Source organism: Naumovozyma castellii, chromosome 1, assembly GCF_000237345.1.
Source record: "Naumovozyma castellii chromosome 1, complete genome".
Taxonomy (NCBI): domain Eukaryota; kingdom Fungi; phylum Ascomycota; class Saccharomycetes; order Saccharomycetales; family Saccharomycetaceae; genus Naumovozyma; species Naumovozyma castellii.
Genome location: NC_016491.1, coordinates 1,324,191 through 1,339,799, shown reverse-complemented (window position 1 = coordinate 1,339,799; position 15,609 = coordinate 1,324,191). Strand labels below are relative to the sequence as shown.

The window sequence follows — 15,609 nt, the reverse complement described above, 5'->3', positions numbered from 1 at the left end:
GAAAAATAATAAAACATTGAAATATTCACGTTAGTGAAATATTTACATTTTGGAACTCACGTATCAGACTAAGGAATACACATATTCCAGCCTCTTCACGTAAGATTGGAACTTAAAACACCTAGCGGCTCTAAGGAAAAATATATTGCTGTATTTATCAGCTAAAGACTATTGAAGAAAGATATTAGAAATCATATAAATTACCATCTCATATATTCAGGTACAAGGAGAAATGACGGAACAAAATAACTTAGTCTGGATACCAGATCCGGACAAAATATTTACACTAGCTGAAGTAGCTAGAATCGAGAGTGTTAAGAATGCTCGCACTAATGTTGAGGAAGAGATGGCCACAGTTCGAATAATGGAAACTGGTGAAGAACTCCAGATTGAAAAATCAAACTTATCGCCATCTAATCCTACCTCCTTTGACAAGGTTGATAATATGTCCGAATTGACCCATTTAAATGAGGCCTCTGTTCTACATAATTTGGAAAAGAGATATAAAGATGACATGATATATACGTATTCTGGTCTCTTTTTAGTAGCCATTAATCCATATTGTAATATTAAAATATATACCCAAGAATACATTAATTTGTATAATGGGTCATCCAAAGAAGACAACAAACCACATATTTATGCAATTGCTGAGGAAGCTTATCAAAAGCTTTTAACAGAAAAGCAAGACCAATCTGTTTTAGTTACTGGTGAATCTGGTGCTGGTAAAACCGAGAATACAAAAAAGATTCTTCAGTATTTAGCCTCAATCACGTCAAATAAAAGCAAATATTCCGAAGCAGACCTTCTAGTATCGCAAAATGATAATGAAATAAATCAATTTGAAAGCTTTGAGATGAAAATATTACAGAGTAATCCGATTTTAGAGTCATTTGGTAATGCTCAAACAGTGCGTAATAATAATTCATCAAGATTTGGTAAATTTATTAAAATTGAATTTGATGAAAGAGGGAAAATAAATGGTGCACACATTGAATGGTATTTGTTGGAAAAATCAAGGGTTATCAATCAACACCCAGAGGAAAGAAACTATCATATTTTTTATCAGTTATTAGCAGGTCTATCATTGCAAGAATTAAGAAAATTAGAATTGACTTCTAAATCGGTTTCAGATTACAAATACTTATCGAAATCCAATCCTTCTATCCCTGGTGTCAATGATGCTCAGGATTTTCAAGACCTTTTAAAAGCATTTACAACCGTTGGCTTTACACACGAGGAAGTAAATAATATATGGCAAGTTCTCTCGATTATATTGCATATTGGGAACGTTGACTTCACATCAGAGAAATCTCAACAGGCCACATTCAAAAACGATCCGTCAACATTGGCCAAATTACTAGGTGTAACTGAAAAAGAATTCACAACTGCAGTGTTAACACCTAAAACAAAGGCCGGCAAAGAATGGGTGACACAATCCAAAAATGCTAGCCAAGCTCGATTCATTTTAAACTCCTTATCGCGAACGCTGTATGAAAAATTGTTTTCTTTCATTGTCGAGAGAATCAATAATAGTTTAGATCATAGTTCAATGACGGCCAATTACATTGGATTGCTTGACATAGCAGGATTTGAAATTTTTAAACATAACTCCTTTGAACAATTATGCATCAATTATACCAATGAAAAGCTTCAACAGTTCTTCAATCATCACATGTTTGTCTTGGAACAAAATGAATATATGAAAGAGAATATCCAATGGAATTTTGTTGATTTTGGAAAAGATTTACAAGCATCAATTGATCTAATAGAAAATAAGAGTTCTCCGACAGGTGTACTTCCATTGTTAGATGAAGAATCCATTTTACCAAATTCATCTGATGATTCCTTCTTCTCAAAATTAATTTCCACATGGGATCAAAAATCTCCTAAATTTATCCGATCAAAGTTACCACAGTGTTTTGTGCTCAAACATTATGCTGGGGAAGTAGAATATAATATAGAAGGATGGCTATCCAAAAATAAAGACCCATTGAGCGAATGTATGATTTCAATGCTGTCTTCTTCAACGAACGAAATTGTTACCAGCTTTTTTAATGAATCTAATAAAAACGTGCGGGGCAGTTCATTTAGAACTGCATCAGCACGCCACAGAGAACAACAAATGTTGCTACTAAAGCAATTAGAGACTACACATCCACATTTTGTTCGTTGTATTATACCAAATAATAGAAAGAAAGCGAAGGATTTTGATCGAAAATTAATTTTGGATCAATTACGCTGTAATGGGGTTTTGGAAGGTATCAGAATTGCTCGTGAAGGTTATCCAAACCGTATATTTTTTAAAGAGTTCTTCCAAAGATATAGACTTCTGTCAGACGAAAATCATTTTGCAACCGGTTTCAAAAAGAATTGTGAGATTTTATTATCGTCATTGCATTTAGATCCTAGTCTGTATAAGATAGGTACCTCTAAGCTATTTTTTAAAGCGGGTGTCCTCGCTGAACTGGAAACTAAGAAGGATCAGAGAATTAGATCTATCGTTATTCGTTTCAATTCACATCTCCGAGGTAGAATAATACGAAAGATGACAGATGAAAAACTCATGAAACTAAGGGCTGCAAGAGTTCTTGGGAACTCTTTCAGAACATATAATCGTTTACTAGAAGATCCATGGTATAACTTGTATGTTAAAATAAAACCGCTTGTCAATTCTGCACAGGATATAACGAAAACAAAACAGTTTACTGAACAGGTCAAAGCATTGGAACACAAACTGCAACTGATTGAGGAAGAACGTGACTCAGCTAAGGAGAAATCCAGTAGAACTAGCAAGGATCTAGAAAAAATTCGAAGTATTCTCGAGAAGGAAAGAAACTCTTTGAAAGAGAATGAGAACACACTTATTAAAGTAAAGAATGAACAAAGAACATTGCAGGGTCGCTTAGAGGAAGCAATTTCTATAAAAGACAAATTGGAGGGTGAGACAACTGAATTGAAAAGCCAATACGCAAAGGCCTCAGAAGAACTTGAGAAATCAAAAGATTTATCAGCTGAAAAGGAAAAGTTCATTGGAACATTACTTGAGAAAAAATCTGCTTTGGAAGATAAACTATGTTCGTTGGAAACCGACTTGGAAAATAAAAAAGAAAATTATTCCAATATAGTGGCGGCTAAACAAAAAGCTGAACAAGAAAGCAATGACCTAAAGCAAAGAGAGCAATTGAACCAAGAAGAAATAAGAGCATTGAAGAAAAAACTAGAAATGTCAGGGGAGGGTTTAGATATTAAGCTAGCCACTTTGGAAAAAAATTGTCATGCAGCTAAAACACGTCTTGAGTCACTAGTTGGAGAAAACGGTGACCTACGAAATAAACTAACTCTTTCGAGGAAAGAGTCTAAAAATCTAGGTAATCAATTGAACTTAAAAGAGGCCGAAATTTCTAGGTTGAGATCAAAAATGGATCAACATCAAAAAGAAATCATATCCGTTTCAAATCAAAGAGATGAACTGATAAATGAACAAAATAATGCTGTTTCAGAATTGAACAGAACAAAAAAAGAGCTCTCCAGTATTAAATTAGAATACCAGAAATTAGAGGAGGAAATGAAGATCTTGAAAAGTCATAGTGAGGAAACCCAAAATCTACAAAAAGGACAACAAGAAGATACCAGTAGGGTAAGAAATTTAGAAAAGAGACTTTCCGAAGAAATATCTCTAAACGAGTACCTAAGTAGGAAACTTTCAAGTAATTTGCAAGAAGAAATGCACCCTTCTCTAAAAGGGAATATTTTTTTTAGTGAAGATGTAAGTAAGGATCAACTCATTGCATATTTCAACGACATGAAGTTGAAGTTGGATGATGCTACAAAAGATCTTGAACATCAAATTGAAGAAAAGAAAGATTTAATTGCAAAGCTGAGATTCACCGAAACAAGGTTAGCCTCTTCTTCTTTTGATTCCCAAATGAGGCGCGCCCAGCTCAAGAAGTTGAAAGAAATAGTCGAGAAAACAAACCCTTCCTTGGACTTAGCTCGAGAACTAGAAAATGTCACTGATGAAGGTGTGAATGTAGAAAAGTTAATTCTAGAAGTTGAATATCTGAAAAGGCAATTAGAACTAGAAACCAAGGCTCATTATGATGCCGAAAATGTAGCTTCTGCCTTACATGAAAAATTTACCAGAATTCAAAGAGTGGATTCTTCTTCAGATATTTTCAAACTGAAATATGAGGCCAGTGAGGAACGGGTGAAAGGGCTAGAACAAAAGTTAAAATCCACACCATTGAAGGATAGAACCAATATACCCGTGGGTGATATTTTCAAAAACAGAGAAAGTATTTCAAAGTACGAAGAGGACGTAAAATTTCATAAACTCGAGAACTACAAATTACAAGAAAATTTGGTCGACTGCCACAATACTATTTCTAGATTAAAGCATGATATTATTCAACATGGAAATAAAGAAAGGTTGTTAATAGAGCAATTGGATCACCTTCAAACGGAGCTTCAATCATCGGAGCATCAAAAGGATTTATACGCTACTACCATGAAACAACAGAAAGAACAATATCAAAACTGCCTAGAAGACCTGGAAACAAATGAGAATCAATTGAGCGAGTACAGTCTCGCGTTAAAGCAAGCTGAAGACAATATTCAAAGCATGTCTGGCATTATTGAGAATCAGAAACTCCAAAATAAACAAAAGGATAAACAAATATGGGAAAAAGAAATTGAAAAGAATGAACTTGATATGGAACTACAAGAAAAATCAATAGAATTGAAAAAGATCCAAGATCTCAATCAAATGTTAGTATCAGACATCGCACACTTAAAAGAGAGATTAGCAACAGTGCAAGACAATTCCAAATATATTAATGAAATCAATGATCTTAAAGAAGAATTGAATAGAAACCTACAGTCAGAAACTGCTCTCAAAAAAGAAGTATCAACTTTGAATTATGAACTGAAATCCTTAAGTAACGAAAGTGAAGGTAAAATAAGTGAATTATTGAAACAAGTTGAACATTATTCGAATTTGGCAAATGTTCTCAGTAATGAGAGAGATATATCGGATGCTTCTCAAAAGGAATTATCAAAACGCCATGACGAGTTACTAGCTAAAGTCCAAACGCTAACTGCAAATATTGAGTCACTAACAAATGAGAAAACTCAACTAATATCCCAAGTGGAGCAATTGAGGACATCAATTGGTAAAACCACTGATGATTTCGAAAAATCTTTAAACGAAAAAGACAGTATTTCCATAAGAATTAAATATTTAGAAGAAACATTAGAATTGCAAAGAGAACAAAACTCACGGAATGGAGAATTAATGAAGAAGTTGCAAAATGATGCGGAGGTTCTAAAATCAGAACTAGATGGAGAAAAGAAAAACAATATAAGTCTCTATGAAGAAAATCAAACTTTGATAAATGTCAATTCCCAATTGAATAAGAAGATGGGAAATCTGGAAGAAAAACTATCTGATCCTAAGGAGAAGGATGCTTGGTTGAGTAAAATCCATGAACTTGAGGAACTTGTTAAAAAAGAAACCAATTTGAAATACGAAGAAGTTAAGAAAACTAAAAATTTGGAGCGTGTTATTAATGAATTAACAGAAAGGAATGGAAAACAGACTGACATAATAAATTTGGCAAACCGAGAGAGACAAGGAATGGAGAAAACAGCTATGAATTATAATAATCATATTAATGAATTGGAAGAACATATAAAGAAACAAGGAATGGACTTGAAAAAATGTGTCAGGGATAATGCATATTATCAGGACCGAGTTATGGAATTGGAAAAAGAGATGAACTTTTGGAAGGAACAATACCATTCATTAAATTCAGATAGAAAAGAGATAGCAGGCGTACGAACCGAAGAAGTCATGATGTAACTCATAGACACGGCTGTATTGAAAAAGTGATGAATTCCTAAATATTTAGTTATTTATTTACAAGGAATATTTATTTACGATATGCTATGGACATATAAAAGGTTTAAAAGCTAAATGCATAAGCAACACTATTATTAATAATATAGTGTTCAATTGGTGATTCATTTCTTGCCCAACCCATAACGTCTCAAGACTTCTTCCACATTTCCGAACGCATCTCTTTTACCTTGCATCACAATTGTGGGTTTCCCACTCCCTTTACCTTCATTACCTACGCTACCTGTGAAGACTGTTTGTGCCACACGAGTAATATCTCCAGTAGTTAGTTTTTCAATCTTTTCAATCATTTCATCTACTGGCACTTTGCTGTTGCGTAACTGAACCTGTCTACCCATATCTTCTAATTCCACCAATTTGGATTCAAGGTTCATCAATAATGATGATTTTAATTGATTCTTAGCTCTCGATACTTCTTCTTCAGTTAAAGCTAGCTTTGGATTAGCAAAGGTATTAGCAAAAGCTTGTGCAATTATCTCAGTTGATTGAGAAGCTGCTTCAGGAATACAGGAGATTGAAATACCGAAAAGACCAGAGTCAGAATATGAATGATTAAAAGACACACAATTCTCAACGAAGTAATATTGGTTCAAAACATGTGTATACAAACGTGAATACATTCCCTTACCTGGTCCACCTGCGCTAAAGGATCCACCACCTCCTAACAAGGTCTGTAACACTGCTAAGGCATATATATCAGGATGGTCAATCGGAAGCCCTTCAAACCCGATCTGAACATGATAAAATTCTGGTAGGCCTCCAAAGACAGGAGCCGGAGGGATGCACGTTTCACCACCAACATAATGAGCTGGTTCCTTTGCAAATGGAGGGTGTGTAGATTCCCAATCTCCCAAGTATTTGGAGGCATAAGCAACAGCCTTTTCATGAGGAACGCCAACAAATGATGCCACAGTATTTTCAGGTGTATAAAACTTATTTCTATATTCATTTAAAGAGTATTTCGTAATGGAAGGTATTAGCTCACGTGGGCACAATAAAGGAGAGCCTAAAGTTTCACCCGAGAATGCAGTAGTATGTAATAATTCTGGCAATAACAATTCTGGTTTCAACCAAATTTCATCAATTTCATATTCTGCCGTTAATTTTTGTTCATCCAATTCTTCCTGGGTTAAATTTGGATATCTGACAGTTTCTGACATCAACCGAAGCATTTTGGGAACATCCTGATTAAATACCGAAGCTTGGTACATCATTGTCTCTCTGGAGGAAGTACATTGGTAATTACCACCTAATAATTCTAAAGTTTCAGTCATAGAACGCCCATCGATGTGTTCTGTCGACTTGAAAGCTAACCGGTCAAGGATATGCGTACACCCCCTAAGATTATCCGTCTCATATCTTGAACCGGCACCGACGTATAGTCCCAGTGCACTGAAGTGGCCCTTTTCATTGGAAGTAGCAACTCTAAGTCCATTCGACAGTTTGGATAAACGGAAAGTCTCCTTGCTGACCGTCGAATACAATCTTCTTGTTGAAATCCTCAGCATGTTATGAAAGTATAAGTACTTTTACGAACAATAGGGATCTGGTGAAGTAATGCAGAATGTGTTCCTTTGCATAACCTTTCTTCCCATGGAATTTGGTATTCTTCCAAACAATTTGAGATTTTCCCCTATTAGGAATTCGCGGTTTCTCGAGAAGCGAAGAAGAAAAGAGTCATCGATAATGGAAATTTTTCACTTTTAAACATCTTTTCTTATCTAATGTTACAATTATTGTTTGGACTGAGGATCAATAATTGGAAACCGTACCACAAGGAAGTAACATACGATGGCCCGTTCATTTAAAATCAAAGTTCCAGCATCATCCGCCAATATTGGTCCAGGTTACGATGTTCTAGGTGTAGGATTATCCTTATTCCTGGAGCTAGATGTTACCATTGACAATGCACAAGCACATAAGACCAATGACGACCCAAACAACTGTAAATTGTCCTACAGTGAAGATAGTGAGGGGTATGCCACTGTGCCATTACAATCTGACGCTAACTTAATTACAAGAACTGCCTTATATGTTCTTCGTTGTAACAATATCAGAAGTTTCCCATCCGGTACAAAGATCCATATCCATAATCCTATTCCACTAGGTCGTGGGCTAGGGTCTTCAGGTGCCGCAGTCGTGGCAGGTGTTATGCTTGCAAATGAAGTTGGTAAACTAGGATTTTCCAAGCAACGTATGTTAGATTTCTGTCTCATGATTGAACGTCATCCAGACAATATTACTGCAGCTATGATGGGTGGATTCTGTGGGTCCTTCTTGAGAGATTTAACTCCACAAGAAGTCGAAAGACGTGAAATCCCATTGGCTGAAGTACTACCTGAACCATCAGGTGGTGAAAACACCGGTTTGGTACCACCACTACCACCAACCGACATCGGTAGACATGTTAAGTACAATTGGAACCCAGCCATTAAATGTATTGCCATCATTCCCCAGTTTGAGTTATCTACGGCCGATTCAAGAGGTGTTCTTCCAAAAGCATACACTACTCAAGACCTTGTCTTCAATTTACAGAGATTGGCTGTCCTAACTGCTGCGTTAACAATGGATCCTCCTGATGCCGATTTGATCTATCCAGCTATGCAAGATCGTGTTCATCAACCATACAGAAAGACACTAATCCCAGGTTTAACCGAAATATTATCCAGTGTTACCCCAACCACTCATCCTGGTCTCTTAGGTATCTGTCTTTCTGGTGCTGGTCCAACTATCCTAGCTTTGGCTACTGAGAACTTCGAGGACATTGCTCAAGAAATTATAAACAGATTCCAGAAAAACAAGGTCGAGTGTTCCTGGAAGTTACTAGAACCTGCATACGAAGGATCTACAGTGGAGAACTACCCATAACTTTGTTAAAAATCTTTATACAGAGAAATATCTAACATAATCTAATACTTTAATAATAAAACATGATTTAAATCAGATTACGTAATTTGTCGTTATTATTATGATTTTCAAATAGTTCGGGTAACTAACAAAAATTCCGAAATGCGAAATGAAATAAACTGCTGCAAAAAACGTTTGAGTTAATTCAATGAGGCCAAGAAAGGTTGCAACAACAAAGTCCTTTTAGGTAAAGATATCCAGGTCAATTAACTCCGCGGCGTAATAGTTGAAACATGAACACCCAAGAAAAGAAGTCATCTTATGGGTACAAGTTCTCTTACTCAGGATTGTTCTACTACTTCATTTTAACTATAATAGTTATTTATGGCCTTTATAAGTTATTCACAGGTCATGGTACAGACATCAACTTCGGTAAATTCCTAGAGAGAACATCTCCTTATATGTGGGCTAATTTAGGGATTGCTCTATGTATAGGGTTGAGTGTTGTCGGTGCCGCATGGGGTATCTTTATTACTGGGTCTTCTATTATCGGTGCAGGTGTACGTGCCCCAAGAATTACTACTAAGAATTTGATCTCTATTATTTTCTGTGAAGTGGTTGCCATTTATGGTCTTATCATCTCCATTGTGTTCTCTTCTAAATTAACGGTTGCCTCTGCTGCAACTTTATATTCCAAATCCAACCTATACACTGGTTATTCCTTATTTTGGGCAGGTATCACCGTGGGAGCCTCAAACTTAATCTGTGGTGTTGCCGTTGGTATTACTGGGGCCACTGCTGCAGTTTCAGATGCCGCTGATTCTGCACTGTTCGTGAAGATTTTAGTCATTGAAATTTTCGGTTCGATTCTAGGGCTATTAGGACTGATTGTTGGTTTATTAATGGCTGGTAAGGCTGTTGATTTTGCTTAATCTTTTAACATACATCACAGTCAGATAAAGTCATCATATATGTGTATTATCGATATTACATGAATCCAACGGATATATTATCTAAGTTAGTTAAAACTTATAAATTCAAAAACAGATTTAGCATTTTAAAGTATGCTTTAATTCAATTTTTTTTAATTTAATATATATAATGACTTGATTATCTGTTTTGTAAATAATATGTAGGTATTAATAGGTCTTTATCTGCATTTTTACTCCTCTTCATGATAATCTGGGTTCTTTTTAAGAATAACGACACCCTCAATATTCTTTGCAAGACTGATATATTCATCATTTTCCAATTCAGCTCTTTCACCGTGATTTAAAAGAACAGGTGTAGATTGAGTTATCCAACCTGTTATTGTCTTTGGTTTCCCAGCTTGACCGACAGTCTCCACAGCTTGACCCACTCTGACATTAACCTTGATTGGTTCACCTTCTTCATTTAATGTTAGGATGAACTTCGGTCTTACACCGCTGTTCAGCATGTAGAATAATTGATGATGCTTTAACATAAAGTTTGGTGATACCAGACCCACTAATATAGTTAGTAGTGAAGCAAGAGTAACTTTGTTTAAAACGTGTGCATCATTAAAGACATCCAATGTCATCGTACCCTTACCTAAATGTAACAAACCTTGAGCTAACCTTGTTATAAATAGAGCATCTTGTTCACGTGAGTAATAACTGGCCAATTGTCTCAAAAGTTGTGCCAATCTTGCATTGTTAGTACCTGCACCACATAGACCCATAGCAAATATAGAATTCATGGAAACATCTAAATCTGGATCATGAGAAAAACGTGTTAATGTATCAAATACTTTCATTTGAGGATCTGAAACAGAAACAAGACCCATTGCCAACGGGACCATACGACGAATATGTTCATTACCGTAATGCATCAAGTGACCGAAATGACGTAAAGACATTTCCTTACCGATGTCTTCACCTAATGTAACCAATGCAATCCCTAGAACAGCATATGATAATTCATCAATCATACCAGCATCTTTTTCCTCTTCACCATCAGTAGCGTCAGTATCCTTCTTTTCCTTATCCTTATCATCCTCCTTCTTCTCATCCGTTGCTTTACTCTCCGAAGCCTCGGATTTTTCTTCAGTATCCGTTGGTTTTACTTCGGTATTCTTTTGATCTTCATGATCTCCAGCATCTACTTCCATCTCATCTTCGCTTTCTTGGTTAGACAATTCACCTTCTTCCTTTTCTTCAGAGACCTTTTCGCCTAAGAAATCACTTATACTATTTGTAAGACCTTCTTCGTTTTCTTCTTCTTCATCTTCCTCTCCCTTCTTGGTAGCTTTTGGTGTTAAACGATGCAAGAGATCTTGGATTAATAAGACATCACCAGTGCCGGTGTAGGCACAGGAGATAACAAGAACCTCAATGGCTGCGGTCATTGGATGCTCTTCAATAGCAGTAATAGTTTCTAAAACATCATCAACTTGTTCACCTTGACCTAAGTATAACAAACCAAGTGATAATGCCAAGAATCTGACCCACTCTGTCTTTAATTCAATATCACTTCTTTCTAGAAAGTTATCGACAATGGCAGTAGTAACGTCTCCATTACATGTACCAACAAATATATGAGCCAATGCCAGACAAGCCATAGTTGCTGTTTCGATAGAAGTTGTCGTATCTGCTGCGATGGGTAAGAGGAGACCTAATACTTCTTCATTCTTACTTCCAGCAAATGCAATACCAAGACCTAAAATTGCTGCTGAACTGATTTTAGAGTTCCCATTAGTAACATACTCTTGTAATAATAACAGTGCGGGTTCAACTTCACTGTCATGTACACCACATGCAGAAATACCAATACCTAGTAATGCACCGGCCTTAATTTCATTTTCTTCCACATATAGATATTTATCTAGCTGTTGTAACCCATCCAGGTTCCATTGGAAAATGGATCCAATACTTGCCACTGCTGACGTCATACCATCATCTTTAGTTTTATACACCCAGCTATCATTATCTACAATCACTTTGTCATTACAATAACCTAAATTTAAAAATCCATTAACAAAAGAAGATGCCAGATTTTGTTGAGCAGAGTCTAAACCAGCACTTGAGAAAACAGATTTCGAATTATCTAAATGGCTTTTATAGATATCTTCAGGGACCTTTGGGACAGTTAAATTTAGTTCTTTAGCAAGATATAAGAAATGTTCGGATAACTTAGTATTGCCTATGATATCTTGCATACCTTCATATTCGAATGCTATCTTTTGAGAAGATAATATATATGCCAATTGTTTATGAAGAACAGGGTCCGAGGTAGCATCAAAGACAGATCTAATTAACTCATCATCACCCAATCTGATAGCTAACGATAGTGCTTCGGTCAATTCAGACTCTGACAAATAAATTGCAAATGCGGTCTTTAGGAAATGAATATCTTCTGGTGGTGGTAATAAGGGGACACATGTAACCATATATTGGCAAACTCTTTGATATGTGTTCTCGTCTATAAATTGTGGTAATTTCTCAATCGATTCAATTTCAGATAGTAAATCCACGGCATCTTCTTCACCGTTATGTTTCAAGAAATATGGGACGATATCCAATGCCAGATTTAGGAGTTCATCTTTGGTACATTCAAATTTCAAATGAACTGAAGTAGCGTTTTGAGGTGTTGATGGGGATTTCTCAGCCGATGCGTTGTCTAATTCGTAAGTGGCGGAACCTTCCATATCTTCTGTCTCTGCTTTAATGTTAAACACTTCACCGATTTCCAAAGCCAAATGACGTACGTATTCATGGCCCCAACTTTCAATATGAGAAGAATCGGAAAGTAATCTAAATCTTAGGGAATCATACTCGCCATTATCGGAATAAGTCATTGCTAAGACTGATAAAACATCGGCTAACGATGATCTCATCTCCTTATCAGTCCATTTGTCATAAACTGCACATAAGTCGGGGTAGGAGGTACGTAAGAATTTCAATGGTTTTGGAACAGCGGTCATTGAACTGGTGGAATTCTTTATAAATTCTTTCAGTTGGTTCAATGATGGTAGGAATAAATTGGAATCATCCTCCTTTAAACGTTGAACAAGTAATTCAAGATCATCCTTTAACTTCTGATCTTCTTCGGATAATTCTTCTTCCTGTTTAGTTTCCTTTTTTTTGGAAGCTTCATTATTTATCGTTGCATCGGTAACTTCATGAGTTTCCTCTGGTTTGTGTTCTGCATTATCAGCCATTGTTATCAGTTTATTTTACAGATATTATGAGCTGGTTTAGATGTCTTTATAACCCATTGTCAAGTTTGCAATTGCCAAATAAATTGCAATCTTAGATTTCCCTTTTTAATATTTTGCCACCGAGCGAAGTGCAAAGAAAACACCCAAAATAATCGTTATGTACGTTACCGTAATTAACGTTCGTGTAATGAAGGAATAAACGATATGAAATTACTGGATGACTAGTGGACATTGTTAGCTACTGTAAAACTAAAAATGACTAAAGTACGTTGTTAAGTATTTACAAATGTCTATGTAAAAAATGCGTTATATATCTGTCCAAGATTGGATTCCGTTATTCCAAAAGTGAAAGCAGCATCCGGATTATACATTTCATTATTCCCATTCACGAGTTGAGGGATCCTGATCTTCATAATTCTATCATGGAACTCATTTAATTTCAAATCATTCTCCATTTTCATGAATCCATTATTAAAACCTTGATCCCCATTGTACTCGCTTGGATTATTGGCCACAGTCTCCACATATTGAATCATGGTATTCACTCTTGATCGCAAACCCTTCAGATGTGTAGGTATACTAGCCAAAAGCTTATTAAACAGGCTCACCCAAATTTGAGTATGCGGACGCCTTATTAATTTATATCTTTGAAACAACCCCAATATAATAAACGGCAGGTTATTGAGTAGTATAAGCGAATAAATATCAACAGAGGAGGGAAATTGACTCAACTTCGGTAATACAACATCAAGACATAATTGGATGGAATCCAATAAATCTGAAACGCAAGTTTCAAAATGCTGCATGTAACCTAAGGTCTCAATGTGTATTAACAGAAAATATTGGGTAAATAGGAGTCCATTTAGTTCTATAGGGTCATTCTTATTGAATTTTTCCAGAAGAGTTGTTAAAGCAGTTAAGGATATACCGTTTTTCAGTTCCTCAATAAGGGTTATTAAATGCAAATCCTGCTGTAAGATTGGTGGTATCATGGGCATTTCGCCCCTAATTAAATGTCTTTCGACATTATCTGATATTACTTTTTTGACCAATAATGATGTATTATCTTCTTCGCCCATTAATGAGACCAAATAGAGATCCTCATCACGATCTTCAATTTCATTGCCATTTTGAAGAAGAGCGGACTGTAATCTGTAATAATATTTCCACTGTCTAACAAATCTCATAATTGAAAATTTAGGATTAATTGAATTTCTTAATTTCAATATGATGGCAGCAACGTTATTCTCCAACTTAGGGATCATACCCTCGAGACTTGTCGGTAGTTGTTTACCATCTAATTTCGTTATTTGGATTAGGATCAGGAGTAAAACGGACAGCTCGGCTAATGTCGTTATATCCCAAGCTGTGTCGTCATTACCAGTACCTATAAGTATAGCTTCATATAGTTTTTTCCTATCATCATTCAATTCAAGGATGTTCTTTAAATTAGGATCTTCTAATGTGTTTAGAGTTTCTTCCCACCAAATGGAGAAGTTTGGGTTATTACTCTGTGTTGATGATAGAGGAACAATGTTGGGGGAGATACGCTTCTGATTCAAGGATTGTTTCAACTCATTCAAATTATTTTGAAACTTATTTATTATCATTGATTCCAAATCATTGTAAAAGTCAGTTAAATATTCATCCCTCTTAGCCAGAAAGTTGATGGAAAAGATTGAATCAATTTTGTCCCTTAAAAACAATTGTTGACTTTGTACAGGTTGAATAGAAAATAAAAATAAGTTGACTTCTTGTTTATTGAATAAGTCATCCTCTATACTTTCAATAACCTTTTCTTGATCCTCATGCGCATCATCATCCTTTTGTTCTTTCGCCTTCACCTTAATTTTCAGTTTAGGATTGTACAAGAAAAGATTCTTTTGGATCTTTTGCATATCTATCAATTTCTCTTTCAAATAATTCATTTCCATATCTAATGCTTCCTGTTGCGTAAACTTAGTAATAATGGAGTCATATTTTATTTTTTCCTTCAATTCAGGGTGCATGGACGTTTCACATTTCTTAAATGCTTCCAATTGTTTCCTCTTTCCTCTTAACAAATGAACTTGTGTATTAAATTGAATTACATTTTCTAAAGTCGCAATATTCGCCATTTGTGGAATGTAAGATGTATACATAGAATTCTTACCCGTATGAGATTTAACGACCTTTCTTGGAGCAGAAATAACAGTTGATGGGGGAGGCATCGAGTATGATGTAATACTGTCAGTAGTCACCACGGGACCATCCATTGACGTTGTGCCAAGTAACATTTGAAGTTTATTTTGGTCCGTATTGGATGGTGTATTACCTGGAGTTTGGATATAAACATGATTTCCATTCACTAGAGTTGGTTTATTTGGATTAATATTACGAGATGCTGGGGATAAAGTTTGTAACGGCGACGCCTTTTCCATTTCTCTCAATAACTCACTTGCAGTGTGGAATTCATCTGGATATATACACTGTGCTCTCTTCAATTTGATACAATTGCCACATTTGGGGTGACCTCTATCACACCCAATTTTTCTTTTACGGCATTGGATACAAGCTGGATTCTTCTTGGGTTTGCGTGTAGGAATGTTGTTAGGATCCATTTTATATTATTCTAATATTTTGCAAAGTTAAAATGTTTGTATAGGATCGAGAAAAACAAAGT

General features: G+C 35.7%; 6 protein-coding genes across 6 annotated transcripts; 3 read left to right on the top strand and 3 right to left on the bottom strand.

Moving 5' to 3' along the window:
* Positions 1 to 232: 232 nt before the first annotated feature.
* MYO1 (myosin 1) lies at positions 233 to 5,863 on the top strand (the record flags this gene model as incomplete). Its single annotated transcript, XM_003673567.1, has 1 exon — positions 233 to 5,863. One exon carries the CDS (start codon positions 233 to 235, stop codon positions 5,861 to 5,863), a length of 5,631 nt encoding a protein of 1,876 aa, XP_003673615.1.
* A 161-nt stretch (positions 5,864 to 6,024) lies between these two features.
* Positions 6,025 to 7,428, bottom strand: MAS2 (mitochondrial-processing protease subunit alpha; the record flags this gene model as incomplete). The annotated part of the gene is made up of 1 exon (XM_003673566.1): positions 6,025 to 7,428. One exon carries the CDS (start codon positions 7,426 to 7,428, stop codon positions 6,025 to 6,027), a length of 1,404 nt encoding a protein of 467 aa, XP_003673614.1.
* Positions 7,429 to 7,711: 283 nt separating this feature from the next.
* Positions 7,712 to 8,788, top strand: THR1 (homoserine kinase; the record flags this gene model as incomplete). Its single annotated transcript, XM_003673565.1, has 1 exon — positions 7,712 to 8,788. The coding sequence occupies one exon, from the start codon at positions 7,712 to 7,714 to the stop codon at positions 8,786 to 8,788; it is 1,077 nt and encodes a 358-aa protein (XP_003673613.1).
* A 272-nt stretch (positions 8,789 to 9,060) lies between these two features.
* Positions 9,061 to 9,699, top strand: VMA16 (H(+)-transporting V0 sector ATPase subunit c''; the record flags this gene model as incomplete). Its single annotated transcript, XM_003673564.1, has 1 exon — positions 9,061 to 9,699. The coding sequence occupies one exon, from the start codon at positions 9,061 to 9,063 to the stop codon at positions 9,697 to 9,699; it is 639 nt and encodes a 212-aa protein (XP_003673612.1).
* Positions 9,700 to 9,929: 230 nt separating this feature from the next.
* On the bottom strand, positions 9,930 to 12,947 carry RPN1 (proteasome regulatory particle base subunit RPN1; the record flags this gene model as incomplete). Its single annotated transcript, XM_003673563.1, has 1 exon — positions 9,930 to 12,947. The coding sequence occupies one exon, from the start codon at positions 12,945 to 12,947 to the stop codon at positions 9,930 to 9,932; it is 3,018 nt and encodes a 1,005-aa protein (XP_003673611.1).
* Positions 12,948 to 13,237: 290 nt separating this feature from the next.
* On the bottom strand, positions 13,238 to 15,547 carry NCAS0A06710 (Zn(II)2Cys6 transcription factor domain-containing protein; the record flags this gene model as incomplete). Its single annotated transcript, XM_003673562.1, has 1 exon — positions 13,238 to 15,547. One exon carries the CDS (start codon positions 15,545 to 15,547, stop codon positions 13,238 to 13,240), a length of 2,310 nt encoding a protein of 769 aa, XP_003673610.1.
* Positions 15,548 to 15,609: the final 62 nt, after the last annotated feature.